The 18,484-nt window shown below is 39.1% G+C and overlaps 1 protein-coding gene across 2 annotated transcripts in view; it reads right to left on the bottom strand.

Annotated features, from left to right (window-relative positions):
* Positions 1-286: 286 nt before the first annotated feature.
* The window catches only part of LOC113478348 (visual pigment-like receptor peropsin), a 33,424-nt gene continuing 15,226 nt past the window's right edge, over positions 287-18,484 (bottom strand). Inside the window, exons 3-6 of one of the 2 annotated variants that reach the window (XM_026845489.1) lie at positions 7,739-7,838; positions 5,979-6,083; positions 2,788-2,900; positions 287-2,156 (exon numbers count right to left, since the gene is read on the bottom strand). In XM_026845489.1, the coding sequence (XP_026701290.1) occupies positions 1,719-2,156; positions 2,788-2,900; positions 5,979-6,083; positions 7,739-7,838 (756 nt within the window). In that variant the 3' untranslated portion in view covers positions 287-1,718. Of the gene's footprint in view, positions 2,157-2,787; positions 3,012-5,978; positions 6,084-7,738; positions 7,839-18,484 lie in introns of both variants that reach the window. The other variant, XM_026845488.1, reaches the window with a different exon arrangement.

Below are 18,484 nucleotides of genomic sequence, written 5' to 3'. Positions count from 1 at the left end.
AAGGTTACCAAGGTGAATTTTGAGCTAACCTAGAAGCTTTCAAAACTGTGCACTGACTTGGGCTAGGCCAGCCTGGCTTCATTCAGCTGTGAAAGGACTTTGCCCTAAACGATTTAATCTATTTCTGCAGCTACGGTATGCACTTTTATCTAGAATCAAACTGTTTACTTATTTGCTTTTAATTATTTATGGTAATGAAATAGCACCAATACCTCAAAATTTTCCACAAAAATGAATACTCTTGTAGTTTAGATCTGTGGCCATGAAAGAAAACACAGTTCCTCACTGTTGCTTATAATGTTTATTTGTTTTTAACTTCAAAACACAGGTGAATTTCTCAAAACAAACAGAGCAATGGGGGAAATGAAAGCCGGTTCTCTCTGTAACTTTCCCAAGAAACACATCTGGAAAAGCATACTTTTGCAAAACAACTACATTTTAGCATACCCAGACAGTGCAATTCCAAAAAGTCATAAATAGCAGTGAGGTTAGCAACCAATGTTGTTGGTGTTTTTTCTTCTTTTTTTTCCTCCTTGTTTAACTTGTAAATGGCACTAAATGAACCCACAGTTTCCACAGCTAATACAGAAACATTTTTACATAACGCTCTGAGTATGCAGTTAATTTCCAAGGTGAGGAATTATGAAGATATACCTCCTCATTTTGGTTCTGTAAAATAAACTTGGTGAAATAATGTATATTATAACATCTGATAATCTTGCTACTGATTTAAGACTACAGTTTAGCTATTTAAATCACTATCCTTAATTGTTACTTAGTTACGTTTACCTAAAAGTCATCTCTTTACCCATAAGCAGGTACAAAAACTTTCTTTAGAAGCAGCAGTGAAGTGCTAGATTATATTTTGCAAATAGCTCTGATGCCATTCAGTATTCTTAAAACCTTAGTGTAATTTTTGGTTTTATTGCCTGTAGAACATCTCTTGCTCCACCTTAATTGTCAGGTAGAAAAACAACCAGTTTGGAGACAGATCAGTAAAATTAAAGGCCAGCTTTCCTGAATCTGAGTGCTACAGACAGGCTCTGCTCACCAGGAAGGTCAGGCCAATGAGGAAAAATATGAAGCCGCTGTTCAGACTATAGTGACCACAAAATGCCAAGAGCTACAACTCCTGGAACTCGCATAGACACATGCAGAGTCAGGCACAGGCGATCGGACACACGGCCACGCACACAGAGGGCCTGGGACCCCCACGTTGGGCATGCCTCCGTGCCCCGCAGGGAGCACACCTCTTTGCCTGCTGGCTCGCAACCATCAGAGCTGCAGCAGCTCCTCAACAATCTCGGCAGGGCTCACCTTCTCCTACAGCCTGGGCTGCGCAGCACCACCAACCTAAAATGGTCCTCTATGGCTGCGACTGTTGAAGAGGAAATGTAATCTCCTAATTTATAAGATTTGGATAGGAATTTATTAGTTATTTTTGCTAACTAATACCTGCTCTTCACAGGTCAGTCTTCCTTTTCCTGCATGCATGTGAAAGTCGAAAGTTCCTGGCACTGGGTGTGCTGCCCACACTGTAATGTGCTTTGTAGCATTTTGTACCTACATAGAAGGAAAATATCACTTTACCGTCTGATTTGCTTGAGTTGTATAGTCATTAGTGCTATAGAAAGAAACAGATGGACTGGGAATTAGGAAATCACTCAAGCACTGATCTGAAGAGGGTCTTCCTGAAATGTATTAAGTGGCCACAAAACTTACAGTCTATCGCATTCAATATCCAGGTTATTAGATGGTGTCTCGAGAATACCAAAATACACTTCCCTGTTTGCAGGAGGTGGGGTGTTGGTTGGACTTCCCATCCCAGAATCAGGGCTTGGTGCAGGGTGCATTTCTTCTGCATACTTCACTTCTTTCTGAGAGGGCTCTTGTTTTGACTTGAGGTTTTTGAAACGTTTGAGCTTTACAGGGTCCTTGACTTCCTTGGCACAATGGAACAAGGTGAAAATGTCCCTCCGAAATTTGGAGCTCATTCCAAAGTAGATAATGGGATTGTAGAAGCTGGCAGATTTAGCAAACAAACTGGCAAGAATGCTGGTAAGATTGGGTACAGGATGACCATAGGCAGACCATATAGAAATGACAGCATATGGCGACCATGCAATAATGAAGGCTGTGCAGATGACAATAGAAACCTAAAAGACAGAAGAAGAATAGTCTTAAATCTATTCTGGAAGATGACATTAGGGAAGCAATACTTTGCGAATAGTAGCTTGGGCACTTGGATGGAAGGGAAACACTTAGATTGTCCTGGCTCACAGGAAAATACAGGCAAGCAGAAGATTTACTCTGATAGAGCCAGGTAGACCTAGAAGTTATATATTGAGTTTTGGCATGGTGGTGTGCTTGAACGATGCCTCATCCAATGGAATGAAAATAACTACAGTTCCCTGTATGATTTTGGGTAGACTTAAGTCAACGGTAAGTGAATTGAAATCTCAACTGTAACTTCTGTGTATGCTCAGAAGTAACGTAACTTTTGAAAAAGATTTGCCAAAGCAAACTTCTGGTTTTGTGCTGTATAACCCGCTCCTATTATGTTTAGATTATTTTTCATATGTGATGTGGCACCAGTGGTGTGGCCAACTGATGGGGTAGGGGTTTTAAACAAACCTCGTGTTCTTTACTGAGTTCAGACTCTGTCACTAGAGATTATAGAGAAATGAAATGTGACTGATTGGTTTTATTCTGTTCTAGTTGAGAGCAAGTTTTGGAGAAATTGATTTCGTTTAGATAAATCCCACTCAACATCAAAGCCAAACTCACTCTGGTGACGTCCCGCTCTATTCTCCTCTGTCTGTCTGTGGGATCACCCAGTCCTGTTAATGCATGGCTTAGCTTGACAGTGTTGATAATTGACACATATGAGAAGACCATGACTGTGACAGGCAGAAAAAAACAGCAGATAAAAATGGAAACAATGTAGGCCTTGTAGATTGTAGAGAAGTTGGCTTTTGCCCAGTCTATCTCACATGTGCCATACATGCGATCTGGAAAGCAAAAATAAGTTGGTTAGCATTTTTAGAACATTTATCTGCTTTTGAGTAATTAATTTATCAGTTCAAATGCGTATTTTTCTTCTTTTAAATACTAAAGAATGGATTGATCTTTCTGATTTAACAAGCCATGACTTAATTTCCTACATAAACAATATTTCAAGACCAGCTAGACTGTAACAAGTTTTAGCATATTAGAATTCTGTCCAGTTTAGATTTCCAGTGTAAATCCATAATTAACTAACTGTTGCTTCAGGATAGGAAATTGTGATACTTTATTAGGAAAAAAAAACAAACAATTCAATAGGTGTGATATTCTTGAGTGTTATCTACTCTTATTTGTCATAATCTTCTACATAGTAACTTCCTAAGGTGAGCACTGTAACAGTATAATAAGCACTTGTAAAGAGACAGTATACCAAAAGTAAAAAGTCACTACCACTACTTGCATAGCAAATTAGGAAATAAAAATGTTTTTTTAATAGAAACTAAAGGGCAATGAAATTTTTACTGTATTGAGAACCATGAAAGCAAATTACTACAGTTAATGATAAAGATTATGGGAAGACGAAATATATAAATACTTAGAAAGATATGAGACCTTTTGCTAAATGGGAAGCATACATTTCTGCAACGACGAAGGAGCTGCAGGCTCTTAAGATGAAATCAGGCAGATTGCGGGATCTGCAGTTTGTGGGATTTACAAACGGACACTAGCTGCTCAGATACTTAAGGGAAAGGCAGTGAGAATAAAGTGCAGTCTCTGTTTAAATACTTTTATTAATAACAGTTGACTTCTTTAGACCCTTTGATGTGTTTGTAAAGGTATCCTGATAGAAAACTTGAGTTCAATAGCATTAGAGGTTTTCTATAGATTTTGAATTGTTGATTTTTCTTTTTAAGTGGAAAAAGCTATTTTTTTCTGACAGTTATGGCAGCAAATTGAATTACAAATAAATGAAGCATGAGCCAAGTCAAGTATTAACAAGTCCTGGAGACACAATACAGGTGAAGCCTGCATGATTTAGCAACAGACCTCTCCCTGACATTCAGTGATAATTCTGAAGAAAAAAAAATCTCTTAATTCCTCACCGGTGATAGGAGGTTTAGACAGGATGAATTAAAGGAGTAAAAGATTAAAATCTCTTTTATGGTTCTCATCAAAAAGAGCTCAATATTTTTATCACCAAAAGCTCTAGGTGTTGCTGTGTGGAGTGTTTAGTAAGAGAAATAGATTTTTGCCCCCTTTGCTTTATTCATCAGTAGACCTCAAGATTCAAAAAGAAAACCATAAACTTGGCTTAATTCCAGGCTTCTGGTTTGTGAAAACTTTTGACTGAAAAATGAAAGTAGCTTCCAGATGACATGAAAAGAATATCCTGCAGATTTTCTGTGAGTCAGAATTCAGAGCTGTGTTTTCTCCCTCTGCAGGGACATAGGCAAGCAGTATTTCCAAAAATCAAAGGGGTCCTGCATACCCCTGCAACTGCTGTGTGTAAGTGAGAGGTCTGAGTCAGCCAGGCATAATGTGTTGTGGCCTGCCGGCTCCCGCTGCCTGCACTGCTGCCTGCTGCCGCACTTGCCATTGCTGGGCTTCCACGTCTCCATGGGTGCCCTCAGTGGAATTGTGTTTAGAGTCAGATAGCCCAGGAACCTGAGACCACTGTGATTCTCAGTAGGGAAAACTGCTCCTAGAAGTGGTCTGGAAGGCCACTGTCAAGGAATTGAATCCAAAGTGCAAACAGGATCCATGGGAGCACTTGGAGGCCTTGATGACCAAGGCAGTGATGACCAAGAAGTGACTGGCTGTAGTTTAAAGACAAAAAGGGACATCAGAAATCCTTTTACAAATGAAGAGTTAGTAAGATTATTGTAAAAAGGAAACACCAGAAGATACACAGAAATGGTCAGTCCAGACCTACCAAGATTATGACATACCCAGTTTGCAAAAACATGACATAAAATTAGAGCAGCCTAATAAACAGTTTGGTTCTGTCTCAAACAAAAGGTTCATCAAACCTAATATCCTGGTACCGTTTTGGTTTGGGAAGGATAAAAGATTTTGCCAATCATCGAAATGGATACTTTTCTCACACCCATACTTCAAGGGTCCAGAGATACCTCAAAGCATGTATTTAATAAGTAAGAGGATATATTCACATAGGTGCTTTAATAAGTCTTCATAGGTCTCATGATTTCTCAGAGGATACAGATGCCTGCAAGATCCAAGCAGATAAATGCTGGACAACTTAAGTCACATGATTTCAGTTGCTAGGACTCCTGTATCATTACCATTTGTTCCTAGAGATTTGTTTTGCTGAATTTTTGGAGACTTAATTTGAGACAATTTCTCCAACTTTTTCCCATGAAAAAATTTTCTGGTGTGGGAATATCCCTAAGCCATTGAATTACTGTAGTGTTCACCATTCAAAATTTTTCCTTTCCCCCCTCCCTTTTTTGCTATGGCCTTATCTTGCACCTTAATCACTTCTTGGACTGACAGACTTTCTGGTAACTTTTTCTTCTGCTATGTTAGTTTTAATATTTTCAGCAAACTGTTTCACCAAATCTTTCTGGCTTGTCTTATAGTTTCAAGTTTAACTGGCTGGAACTTGTGTTCTTTTCTAGCTTCCTAATCTTGACAGTTTTTGAAGGATGTCTTTTGATAGTTTCCTTTATCTCATTGCTTAACCATGCCAAATATTTCTGGCCTCTCTTTTTTTTCATAGGTAATATGCACTTGGTTCAAGTCTCTCCTGTGATATCTTAAAAAAAAAATCTCTTTATAGGTGATATCAAAGCAGGCAACGCTCTGAGCATACGTCATGTGTGATGAATGATTTTCTCAGTTCCACTGATAATAGGTCTGTTTTATCACAAACAGCAAGAAAGAAAGGTAAGTATCTTTGTTCAGTTAAGTGGAGAGGTGCCAAATAAGTACAACTGAAAGATACCTGTTACCTGTATAACTGCCCCAGCCAAGTAATGGAGCTGCTGACCAGAAGAAAGCTGCTATCCAAATGAGAACCAGCGCCACCGTCATACTGCTGTTGCTGATGCAGTGACCTGCAATGGCATAGTTTAGTTCGAAAATAGTATCTAGAGAGGCAAACGTATCTCTGAAATTTAACTGCACTCTTATACCAACAGTTAATAAGGAAAATACAGCTATTTAAAAAAAAATACTAAGACAAAACAATGCATATTCATAAGAAAGGCTTAAATTTGAAAACATCTCTCAGTCTTGTGTTCAAGGCCATTCGTGAACAGTGGAAATAATGACTTTTAAACAGGAGACAATGTGTTTGCTGAGCACTGCAGAATTAGTAAATTCTACATTAGACTTAGGTTTGGCAATTTTGTAAAAAGCCGGAAACAGTTATATGTTGTTTTACATATAAACAAACAAGGTAAGTCTAAATTCAGAGGATTTGCTTGATCACTTCAAAGTTTTCCTTGTTAAAAAGTAGAAAATACATTAGATGCTCAAACTACATTAGCCATTCAATAAAAAATATTTAATTTGTTCTGCTATTGCTATGCATTGTGGTTATTTCTTCATTTACACCAATTTCTGGTCCTCAACATTTCTGTAAAGTTATACTGAGTCCTTGCTCAGGTTTCTTCTAGAGGCGAACATAAATTATGCACACCCTCAGATGAATGTGTGATACAACTTTCAAAAGAGAACCATGGGTTTTACATATGATTTCATAATATGCAATGGATATAAGATATAGATGTAGAATACATCTCAGACAAATTCTAGCAGCTCCAACAGCAGTTTGTGTTGAAAATTAACAAGCTGTCATTACAACAAACTTCAGAAGAACTTTCTGTGGAAAAAAGACCACTCTGCAGAAGTTCTTTTCACAGCTAATACTACTCATGCTATTAGAGAGAAAAACTCCTATGATGTATCCAGTGCATTTCTGCATGCTTTACCTATGGACATTAATATAATAGGTTCCTGCCTGAAAGATGGTGCAAGCCAGTCATAACAAAGGCTTGAAAATTGGTAATACATTATCTAAGGATGGGTGAAAGGTGGAGGAAGGAATTTAGGAAGGAATGGAAGTGGTAGGTGTAAAGAAGAGAGACTACATAAGTAATTTTCATGTCCTGTGCTGTGAAACTGTCCACTGAGAGGAGGATGGAGAGGCATGTGGGGATGGCAGGATGCGCAGTGCTACAAAAGCTGGAGGCAAGATGTGCAGATGGAATGCTCCCACTGCCATCTAAAGCAGTCCATGATGCCTTCTGTGTGCAAACCCTGGCAAAACAACCTGAAGATTGAAAATGTTTGTATGCAGGGCAGCCTTCCAAACCAAGGATCTTATCAACAACTGGAAACTTCCCAAATACCTTCTCATAGAAGATGAAATTCATTACTTACAGTGCGATCCAGACAACGACGTATGCATCATTTAGGAGTCATTTAAGTCGCATTTTGAAGAATACAGAGGGCCAGCAGGACCTGTGATATCTTTGGCATGAGAGTGAATTTAACCCATGGTGACCAAAGTGTACCAGTAATAATTCGGCTTTTACTGGAGTTAACCCCGAAGGATTCTATGCAAACATGTTTGTAATGTAAATGACTGTTATGTTCTGGTTTCCAAATGCATCTAATTTGTACTTGATACAGCCTGTGACTGAAAGAAATACAGATTTGCACAAGGTTCATTGAAGGCAGAACTGGACTTGCCTTTATTCCTTACCTCTCTCAGGATGGCAACCCTTGATGTAGCGAGTCACACTGATTACTGTAAGGGTATTAATGCTAGCCAGGCCAAAGAGAAGCGTCAGGAAGCCATCAACCTGAAAAACAAAGCAGCGCAGGATGTTCTTTCACTGCAGAGATCTGAAGGGGAAAAGAACCACAGGGATTGCTCCTGTCATTTGCATGTTAATGCTCTCGAAAGTTTTTCCGGAAACCCAGCTAGCAGGGAAATATAAAATGTCAGGTGCAGTTACCTTCTGTAGGATCAGTGAACAAGTCAATGTTCAAAAATTATATAAGTGCTCTGTCAGGTACATAAAATAAAGAAGAAAACACACCCTTACATCTATCTATGCTTCCCTGAAATGACTTGCCAAATGAAGGAGAAAAAGCTTGAACTGAAAAGAAGAAAAGCCCTGAATAGGCAAAAATGCACTGGATGCAGCTGTCCTGCTTAGGCAGAACAAACATGCAAACTGAACCCGTGAAATTGAGGCCAAAGAGGGAAGAATGTAGGAGGTAATGGGCTTGGCTGAGTGAGAAAAGCTTGTAAAAAATTAAATAAAACCATCCAAAGCTAAATCGTTCCAATAGATTGAGTCTCAGTGTTGGTGCTACTGATCACCTGCTATTAATTAATCCCTGATCCTCACTAGCTCTCACTGATGCAGGCAGAGCCGTACAGCTGTGTAGGCTCCCACTGATGTCAGCACCTCCAGCGATATACGCACAGGATGGTTACAACCCTGCTAGCTTCACTTATGGAAGGAAAGAAGTTGCTGCAGCAGAGACGGATGTAGCCATCTGCTGGGGAGCACTATATGACTGGGAAATGATCCAGGCAAAATGCTGAAGCCAGCCCTGATTTTGAAAGCCTGCAATGACATACCAAACTGGCCAGAGCAGAGGAGCTTTTGGAGGTGCCAGTTTTATACTGAGTGAAGCAGGAATACTAAGCGTCTCTGGACTGCACTTGGCATTCAAGTGGTAAAATTTTCGGCAGAAAGGCACATCATTATTCCACAGGAACAAACTCTGTCTTTGTGTGAATGGGCACAACTCCCGTGGAATTCAGTTTATCCCAGCACTGAATCTGGGGCTTTAATCCAGGCTTAAAGCTGAGACCATGGCAGATTGTATAAATTAAATTGGGTGAAGGGTTAGGAAAGGGCTGATTCATCATTTCTTTCACCAGTGGTTTTTCTTGCTACCAGTGCCCTTATATTGGCCATATATACTTAATGCCAACTTTTACAGACCTACCGCATTTTAAATGCATGCAAGATCTGCTGCTAGAACAATCTACATCCACCTGTGCTCTGCTTACAATCAGCTCATGCTTGGTGTATAAATATAACTGTGTTTACACCAGAAAACAGACTTCCTTGGATATCTCAGCTACTAGAAGCTGTACTTGCTTGTATATGGCCCGCTGTGTGCTGTGGAGATTGGTGAAATACCTGGATATGCAAATGTGCTCTGCATTTCATTAGCCTTATTGATGATAACAGTTGACACTTCTTCATTTGCTCTAACAATGCTTCACAGATGCGGAAAACAGCGTGACCAGAGGCTACTGAGAAAACAGGCGGCATAAGCTTAAGCAATTGCATTAGTTATTAGATTAGAGAGGAAGCAGTATTTCAGCAATGATGCAAATAAACACTTTGAAATTAAGCCTAAAGAGCTATGAGATTGAATACTAATGTAGCAAGACAAGCTTCTCTTTGTGCATTACAGTTAGTCCTCCTACGGTGAAACTGGTTGAGTTTTTCTGAAATACAGTGATGTATATTTTACCACCTTCAGATGTGACCATTATTCTTCCACCCCACCTTCCCTCATGTCAGACCAGAGACAATTATATTAAGTGATCAGTTCAAATACCCCTAGAGCACACTTACAAGGGAGGAAAGTGGGTCTAAAAATACACACTTGCCCTTTACCATTTAAGGTGAAATTCTGTCACCATAAGAAAGAACAAGTCAAACTGTTTTCTTTGGAGTGGGGCCTTGCTAAAAGACATACAGATTTACCTAAATCAACACAGTTCATCGGCCCAAGCTATCGTCAGCATTATGTCTTCTGTACTCTTTCATAACAGCATTTCAGCACATCAGTATACTGTTGCTTCTGCTAGTGTGGGGGCCATCATCAGAAATCTGACCAGAGCCATACAGCTAGTAAGTGGCTAAAGTAGCAGCAGTCTCCTGGGAGTGGCTCTGCTAACTGTCCCTGTGCTAGCCACAGGCTCGGCTTTTTGGAATGAGTGACAGGGTGAAATGTCAAGGAGGAGAGGGACCTCTGCGATGACAAGAGTGTCAGTCTGAAACAAACAAAGGAAGGTAAATGAGGTGGCTCTGAAGCTGCAGAACAGCCCATACAGAGACCACAGTACTGAAACATTAAAGCACAAGAGAGCATCCAATGGGGTTAGGGCTGCTTTGGAAGTAGGACCCTCAAACCAGTATTGTCCCTGTCAAACTTCCATCAGTGATGTTAACTCTTGAGCCTAGCTATGCACATGTCATTTCTCAGCAAGCCTATCGATTCTGCAATACTTTTATATTGGTGTCACTTAGGCATATGTCTTCAGAAGAAAATGAAGGATCTTACTCTAGCAGTAGCCAACCTACTTCAAACATACACCTACAAGATGTGGAAGAAAGAACTCTGCTACTTTTTCTGCTCCTGAACAGACAACACTGACTGTAGCTAGCAACCAAAGCGACTTCTTGGAGCCCGAAGTAGTTAGCAACAGGAAAACTGCTTTATCATAGTCCCAGTTTCTATAGGCAAAGATATTAATATGTGTAGGTAACAAGAAATATATGATATCCTCTGTTTTCTAAATCTTTAAAGATATATGGAATGACAGCCAAGGAAATACTAAAATAGTAGATAACATTTAATTACTTTGGAAGATCAATGCTCTTCCCCTCCCCGGTTCTGTTTTTCATTTTCTTTTATCCTACCACCACCCAGCTCCTTCCTTCCTTCCACAGTCGTAATATTTCCTCCATTTTGCATAATGCAATTTTGTCCTTCCTATTATTAATTATGATCAAATAGCAGCAGTGTTAATAGGCAATACTGAATTCTGACATAAACACAAAGTTGATTATATGGTAGTTTTGATCCACTAGTATTCCTTTTTACCCATTAAGAAACAGGAATAGATTAGCAGTTTAAAACCTTTTCTCTCATTGCTATACCAATATTACTCCCTTGGCTATATAGATACTCACAGAACTCGCTCATTATCTTTATGTTGCCTGGAAGCTAAGACACAACTGAAGAAAAGGCTGTGTTCTTTCTGCTTTGTACTTGTGCCTGATTTTAAATCTCACTAATGTTCTTGGTGTACTATTTACAACCCACAATACATAAAGCTCCTACAGCATGCAGATTTGTTTCTTAAGCTTTGCTTCAACACAGGGAGAGTCATCACTCCCTGATGCACTATCAAATTTTTAGCTATGAGCTTGGGTGTTCCCCACTTTTATTACCTTTAATACCTATTTATCCCTACTGAATTCATAAAGGTTGTCTTCATTTAAAGCAGAGTAAAATATAATCTATTGTTCTTATTAATGGATTAATCAAGGTTTAATGGCACAAAAGTAGATTGCCAAAATAGCTATTACATTTCATTTTAGGCTGAAACATTGATCTAACCAGTCAGAAAGGCTGCATTGCTCCCTCCTCTGGCCAACTGGTGAATCTGTTGCAATTTCCTGAAGTCCATTTGTTTCCTTTCAGAACCACAACGTCCTGTTTTCCTCTTCTATTAAATATGAGATAATGAATATGAAAGAAAAAGATAAACTTTAAACAGTGATTATTTTTCCATTGCATATGTTTAAAGTCATCAGAATAAGATGTCTCAGAATACATTTTTGAATACATATCAGATGATTCCAATTTCATAATGTAAATAGATAGTGACAATAAACCCCCTTCAGCCTCAAGAGACAAAAAAGCACCTAAATCAGTCTTTAAGAAATACATTTTGGAAAAAAAAATGTAGGTACCTTTGAATCGAGTATGTTTTAAAATTTAATAAGTTCTTAATGTTTGCAGTATGTGAGAAAATATTCCACCCGAATCTAACAACAACATAATTCTCCCATCCCTCCAGTTTATCAATAATGTGTTACTGATATAGTGAGTTATATCAAATAACTCCTCTGCCAAAAGGAGGAACTACCAAGGTTCCAAATCAAAATCAGTCTTCACAGGAGACTACTTAAAACTCCCAAAGCACAGTCTTCCTAAAGCACTCAAATTGTTTCTTTAAGATTTCCTGCAATACAGGAAGTGAAAGAGACTTATTATTTACCACAGTTTCCACAATGTATTTTGGTCATGCGACATTGCTCAGCTGTAGTTGCATTCTGCCTTTAAAATATCTCAGCAGGCTTCAAGGGTAGCTCTTCTTAGGGGTGATTACATGAACCGAAGACATTACAGGTCTCTGACACAAACAACACTTCATCTATTAAGAAACAATGAAAACTGATATGCTACAGAATTAGTTTAAACCCTTGAGAGCATCAGACACTCAGTATTCTGCATTCACCAAGTGATTAAACCTTTCTGATGATGGCATGTATTTTTAAGATAGGAAAAATATGAATGCAATATTTAGTCTATAAAATTATGTTTACAGACATGTATAATTATACTACCTATGCTATATATTTAAATGTACGCTTAGTGTCAGCTATTTTTATATGCAGGTCAGGTTTTGGCTTTAGTAATGTTAGGGAATCCAGAATAAATCTACTTGTTTGCTTGTAGTTAATTTAGGTTTATATACTGGGTTAATCAAATAAGATTCAGTGTATACTTACTTTGGGCTGACTTTCAGCTATTAGAGTTGTAGCCCCCTCAGGTCACAATTTATACTCATAGTAGTACATGTCAATGAGTACAGTTATGAATGTAACAACCTCACCAAGTGCACATAATCTAACAAAGAGATAGAAATTTCTTCCAGAATTTCCTTACACAGCCTCAACAGATTATAATCTTACTTGAAGTACCCCATCTCTACGTTCTTGGGAGTGAAAAGATTCCCATCTTCAAGTTAAATTCTGTATTGCCATTGCCTTTCTGTGAACTACTGAACATGGAAATTAAGAAGCACTAGATAGGTAACTCTAGCACTGCCCTCTGGGAATATCTGTGCTACACTGTGTAAACCTCTTTTCAGTGGGCCTGAGCCAAAGCTCCTCTCCACTTTAGTGATGTTAATTCAGAGCCTACTTGTTTATTGCTAGTAGCACCATTAATGTAAACAAACAAATACACAGACAGATAAAAGAAGAAAACAGCCTCCTGAGTCACCCTTCTCATCTTTACATTTACATAAAAAGTAAGGCTTGCTTTATGGCCTGTGGTGATCCTACCCCAGTAACTGAGATCCATGTAACTTCAGATTAAAGTCATGCTTTTATTTTCAGAGTAAAGAAGTACTATCTTTGCCTGTTCAGAATATCATGGCAGAGGTTTCTGGAGTCTAACACATGTCTCAAGGGAATCAGAGGTCCCACAGACTGCTCATGGGCTCTGCCAGAAGAGCCCAGAGATTACAAATGATGTTCCACATTCTTGAAAGTACAATTGTCTGTGCTGTTTTCCAGCAATTCAGAATCTGCTTATGTAGCCACCATTAGGTTAATACAAGGTCATCTGCGGTAGCTGGCTGAATGCCTACCAGTGAACTTACTATTCTGCTCTCAGGCACAAAGCAGGGCAGGTTAGTGATGGTACCAGCTCTGCCATTAAGTAGCCAAGATAAGAACATGCTATGTCCCTGAAAGCCTGAAAAAGCTGCATGGCTAGTAGGAGATCTCCTCTTAGGTTGATACTCTTGCCTCTGGATCCTGTCCTGAAATAACCAGAGAAACAGAAGAGAACTGATTTATCCCAAGAAAATGCTTATAGTCCCAAAACGAGTATGGTCTGTAAGGGTCTTCACATCACAACAGTGTATGATAAGCTGGACCTGACAGCTCCTAACAGGACTGTCACACACATTTCCAAGAAGTCCTAGTAGCACAGAGAGAGCCTGGAAAGAAGTGTAAAAAGATACAAGTTATTCTTGGCCTTACAGAGCTCTCTGGAAAACCACCAGGTGCAACATCATCCCTTTTGCAGGGACACTGGGGTGGAAATACTGGATGTCATATCATATACATGCTGCATTGCAAGCAACAGTCAACTTGTCATTGATTCAGTCAGCACAGGATCAGGGCCAGGGCCCAAACTGCTTCCTTCACACTAGTGGCATACTCACTTAATGGAATACATGTTTGTGAAATAGAAGATGAGTAAATGTGAGGTAGGGCTATTTAAGATACTTACAGATATTCTCATAGCATTTTTTAAGTTTCATATGAAATTTTGCTTGAAAGTCAGTGAGAGGATGTGTCACACAGGGAGGAGTCAGAAGAACATGGACTGTTCAGCCCCATGGGGAGAAAATCTTGAATGATGAAGATAAGTGATGGACAGCATTTTTGAGAGAAGACATTTAATCTCTTAGAAACACTTATCAACACAGAACAATGAGGAAGGCTACTATTTTCCACATAAGGAAACAAGAAAAGGATGTTTCAAAGCCCTCTGAGAGGAAAAGCTAGTGCAGGAATCAAAGTTTAGACTTTAGAAATTCCTGGTTCTGCAGGAGCACTATCAGGCAACGAATGCCATTTCCAGGCAGCAGTGTGTGGTTTGACGCAGTGCTTGGGTGGCATCAGAGGAGCTACATCAGACTTGTTAAACAAGGAAGCATATAGTTTGAACATTCCTAATTTTTCAAGTACCAAATATGTAACTTCCCTAATTTGTTGCAATTGGCTGCAGAAATAATAATTTACTGGAAAATTAGGGAGAATTCATTGCTAATAAAAACTGGCGTAACTTCCCTGCAGTTGCATTAGTTACACTGAAATGATCTTCTATGTTGCTAATGATTCTATTTGTGCAAAGGCACCGTTTTTCCCCCCTTCCCTGCAGATGAAGTGTTTTTCTCATTAAAATTTAGCTCACAGATGTCTACATGAGTTGCTTTTACCTCTGACTGCAATGTGCACACTCTCCAGATTATATCAAGGCAGATCAGAAATAAATATATAGGGAAGACTAATATCTCTGCAACTTTTTTTTTTTTTTTTTTTTTTTTTTTTCAGTATCCAAATCTCAGTTATGCAAGAAAACAAGAATGAGGATACATTCTAGTGTTCTTATTTAAGATATACAATTTTTCAGAAAACATGTCTGTGAGAAGAAGATTTTTGTAGCACAGCACAGGCAAAGTAAAGGGCACTTTTTCTGAATTTGCTTTATAGATCAGTCTCCACATTCCTACATTTCAGTGTGCTAAGTGAGCTGAATACAGAGCTCATGTTACACAGCTTTTCTTCAGCACCTTTAACACCTGTTTTATCTGTTAATGCTCTCAGTGCCAGTTCCATGATTTGACTTTGGGTTATTTTCATCTTACTGAAATGTCAGGAATGATAAGCTATAATATATATAAGTAAAATCCCAGCAATATCACACCACAGTACTGTTCTAGGATAGTCAATCAGTATTTTTCGCTCCCCTTTTACATTTGTTTTAATTTAATATCTTATTTGTAGATAGCTGAATATTTTTCAGCTAAGCAGACATTCCTGAGCTATTATGATTTGAGGAAAAAAAAAAAAAAAGGTTTCTTCTGGCCCAGCCTCAATCTTAGAGCTACATGCTTGGACACTGGGATATACAGTGATATTGCAAGATTTTTTTACACCAAGCAAGGTTGAGCTAGCTCAGTCTTTGTATGGGAAACCTCTGTCAAAGTTAGCCTGCTGCAGAAAGCTGTGCTGAGGATGAAGGTACTCCTGCACCATGTGTTCTGGCTCCACTGCGTGCGAGTGCCAGTGAACTCGAGGTGTTTCTGCACAGCCTGTTCTCCACAGTGAAAGAGAAGAGGACAACCATAGAAGAACATTCAAGTACTCTCAGATGTGGGCAAGGATGGTTGCAGCAACCATCACTACATCTCCCCATAGCTAGCTGGGAGGGAGGGTGAGTGGGAGCAAACCTTTATCCACCTTGACAGATGTTGCTAGAGGTAAAGGCAACTTGTGGATTTGTCTCGGTTTTACGAGCGAGAGCTCTGTGCTGATTAGGGTACTCAAATGGATGGCTGCTGGGCAAAATTAGAGGCAGAGGTGGGGGTGAGACATATACGCAAAGGGTGCTTGCTACATATGGAGTCTGTTGAAAGAGGTATGATTTGTTGAAGGAAAAAATGAATGGAAGATGGAGCAACATGAATGGATGATTGTGCTGGAAGAAGTTCGATGAAGAATGCATCCAGATACAGATACATTTTCTTCAGTGATCTCTCAAGTACTGGCAAGGTAGGAGATAGGAAGCCTGTGAGGTTTCATTTTGGTCCTTTCCATCTAACATTGTTTTTTAATGCTGGTCACACTGATTGCCGAGCTACCACTGGTCGGTCATCTCACCCAGAATGTGGGGGAGTATCATATCACATACAGTAATACCTAAACACTGTCTTGGTATTTACAAACACATAAAATCACAAACTGAGTCAAGGGAGTCAATAGTCTAGATAAATCAACAATTGCTTGGTTTACCAGTTACATTAAATGGACAGAAATCAATGTCCTTCAAATGTACCCTATTTATAAAAGAACATAAATACTTTTTGGGTTTTTGATTTATCAGACAATTTACAGAACATTTTATTAGAAGAAGAAGGTATTAATCTTCTGTTTCCTCCGCAGACAAGATTTAGCAATATTTTACAATCTGTGTATAGGAAAATAAATAAATGCATGTTCTGAGAAAGCAAATGCTATCAATAAAATATAAAAGAATATAAAAGAATTTATACGAGATTACAAGTCCTCCCCTCAAACCTGAAAAAAGCCCATATATTTTCATCTTACTGATCTCAGAATTTCCTACTGTTGTAAATTTCCTTTTGGTGTTTCAGATCCCCATCTCCAATTTTTACAAAAGATGGACATTATTTCCTCTCAGAATGTCATACTAGACCTCTAAACATTTAATAACACCAAAAATGCTGGATTTTTCAAGGGGCTAGCAGTGGCTGGTGGCTGAATCAGAGGCAGTGACAGGAAGCTGAATCTACAAAAGGGGGTGAGGGCCACTGTGCTCAACTTTGCAAGTCCTGGTTGCATCATCTAATTGGTTGCACACCTGATCTAGCTTTTCTTAGAGATTCCCATTTATCTGGGGATTCTGCTGGCAACTTGATCAGCTACGCCACCATGATTTGGAAAAGTCTGCTAAATACCAGACATATCCATGGGTTACGTACTCCTCGATGCACGCGCACTAAGTCTGGCACTTCTAGAAAATTTTGGGCTTTCTGGCCACACCATGCCCTTTCAGAGTGCACATATGCCACTGGTCTGGTGCTGTCAGGCAAACTGCACAAATGAATTAAGGATAGCAGACTAAAACAATTAATGCATGCAATGTGGGGCTCACTCCTGCTCACTACATCGCCCATTGTTAGTGTCCAGGGTATGCCAGACAGAAATCTAGAAGTGCTGTATAAAGATCAGAGCATTAAGCAGTGCAGGATTTAAAACCAGGTTTCCTCACTGCTATGTAGTAAGCCCAACCACAGTGTGAGACAGTCACCTCTCTCTCTCCGGCTGCCCTCTGTGACTTTATTATTCCACAAAACACAAAGCAGCTTCAGCAAAAGAGGATGAGGGCAGGCCCTTCCAGGCTGGCCCTTGGAGGGATGGTGAGGGCAGGATGAAGGATCAGAGGCGGTGTGGGCTGAATCCTCTCAGGCAGGCTACTGTTGTGCTCACTAATAGCTTAAAGCTGAACTTTTTTTTTTTTTTTTTTTTTTTTTTTTTTTTGGTTCCTCATGAGGCTGTTTCTGTGCAGAGCTGGATCTGATGGGGATGTTCTGGCACCATTTGGCCAGCCATATGGACCAGGGATACCTCTACTGAATAGTGAGGTGAATGCATCTGTGATAATAGCAGCATCCAGCACATCGGTGGCAGTGGGTGTGTCTGTGATGGCACCGTGACTTGAAGATAACTATGTTGTGCCCTCTTGTGCAAATATGAGATACATTTTGTATGTAAGAAACAGTGAGAAACAAGTAACGTTTCTTTTTTTAAAGAAGCCTACACCAACAGAATGAGCACATGATAAGAACAGTCAATTTACTTGACCCCCATAGTAAAATTCTTAAGTATTTATAAAATTAATGTCAAAATAAATAATCCATATTCTCAAAAAAGAAAAAAAAAAGGTGAATTAGTGGAAAAAAGTTTAAATGGAAATACCAGGATTATGAAGGATTTAAAATTCTAAAGCACCTCACAGCCCATCCTTGGTTTCTGACATGACTGCAGTGTGCAGTGCAGCTAGGGGGATCGGACAGGTTATAATCTTTCCCCTATATTTAGAAGCGTCCTGAAACCTGCATCCTTTGTATTCACCACATGATTAACAGCTAAAGGAAAAACTTTCTATTGGTTGATTAATAAGATTTAGAAGAAACTGTGGTGTTTACCTGCAAAGAAATAATATTTCTCTACTTCCTACACATAAGAACATTTGCATGCAGTGTTATGTAAAGGTTTCAGTGCAACTTCTAGTTCAGCTGAACATATGAATAAAAAAAAATATAGGAAAGACAAAAATATATCCTGAGGTAGCT

The sequence above is a fragment of the Athene cunicularia genome (assembly GCF_003259725.1).
Source record: "Athene cunicularia isolate RWA chromosome 3 unlocalized genomic scaffold, athCun1 chr3_part1, whole genome shotgun sequence".
Classification (NCBI taxonomy): domain Eukaryota; kingdom Metazoa; phylum Chordata; class Aves; order Strigiformes; family Strigidae; genus Athene; species Athene cunicularia.
Note: the sequence above shows the minus strand (reverse complement) of the source record. Positions and strands in the feature narration are given on the sequence as shown.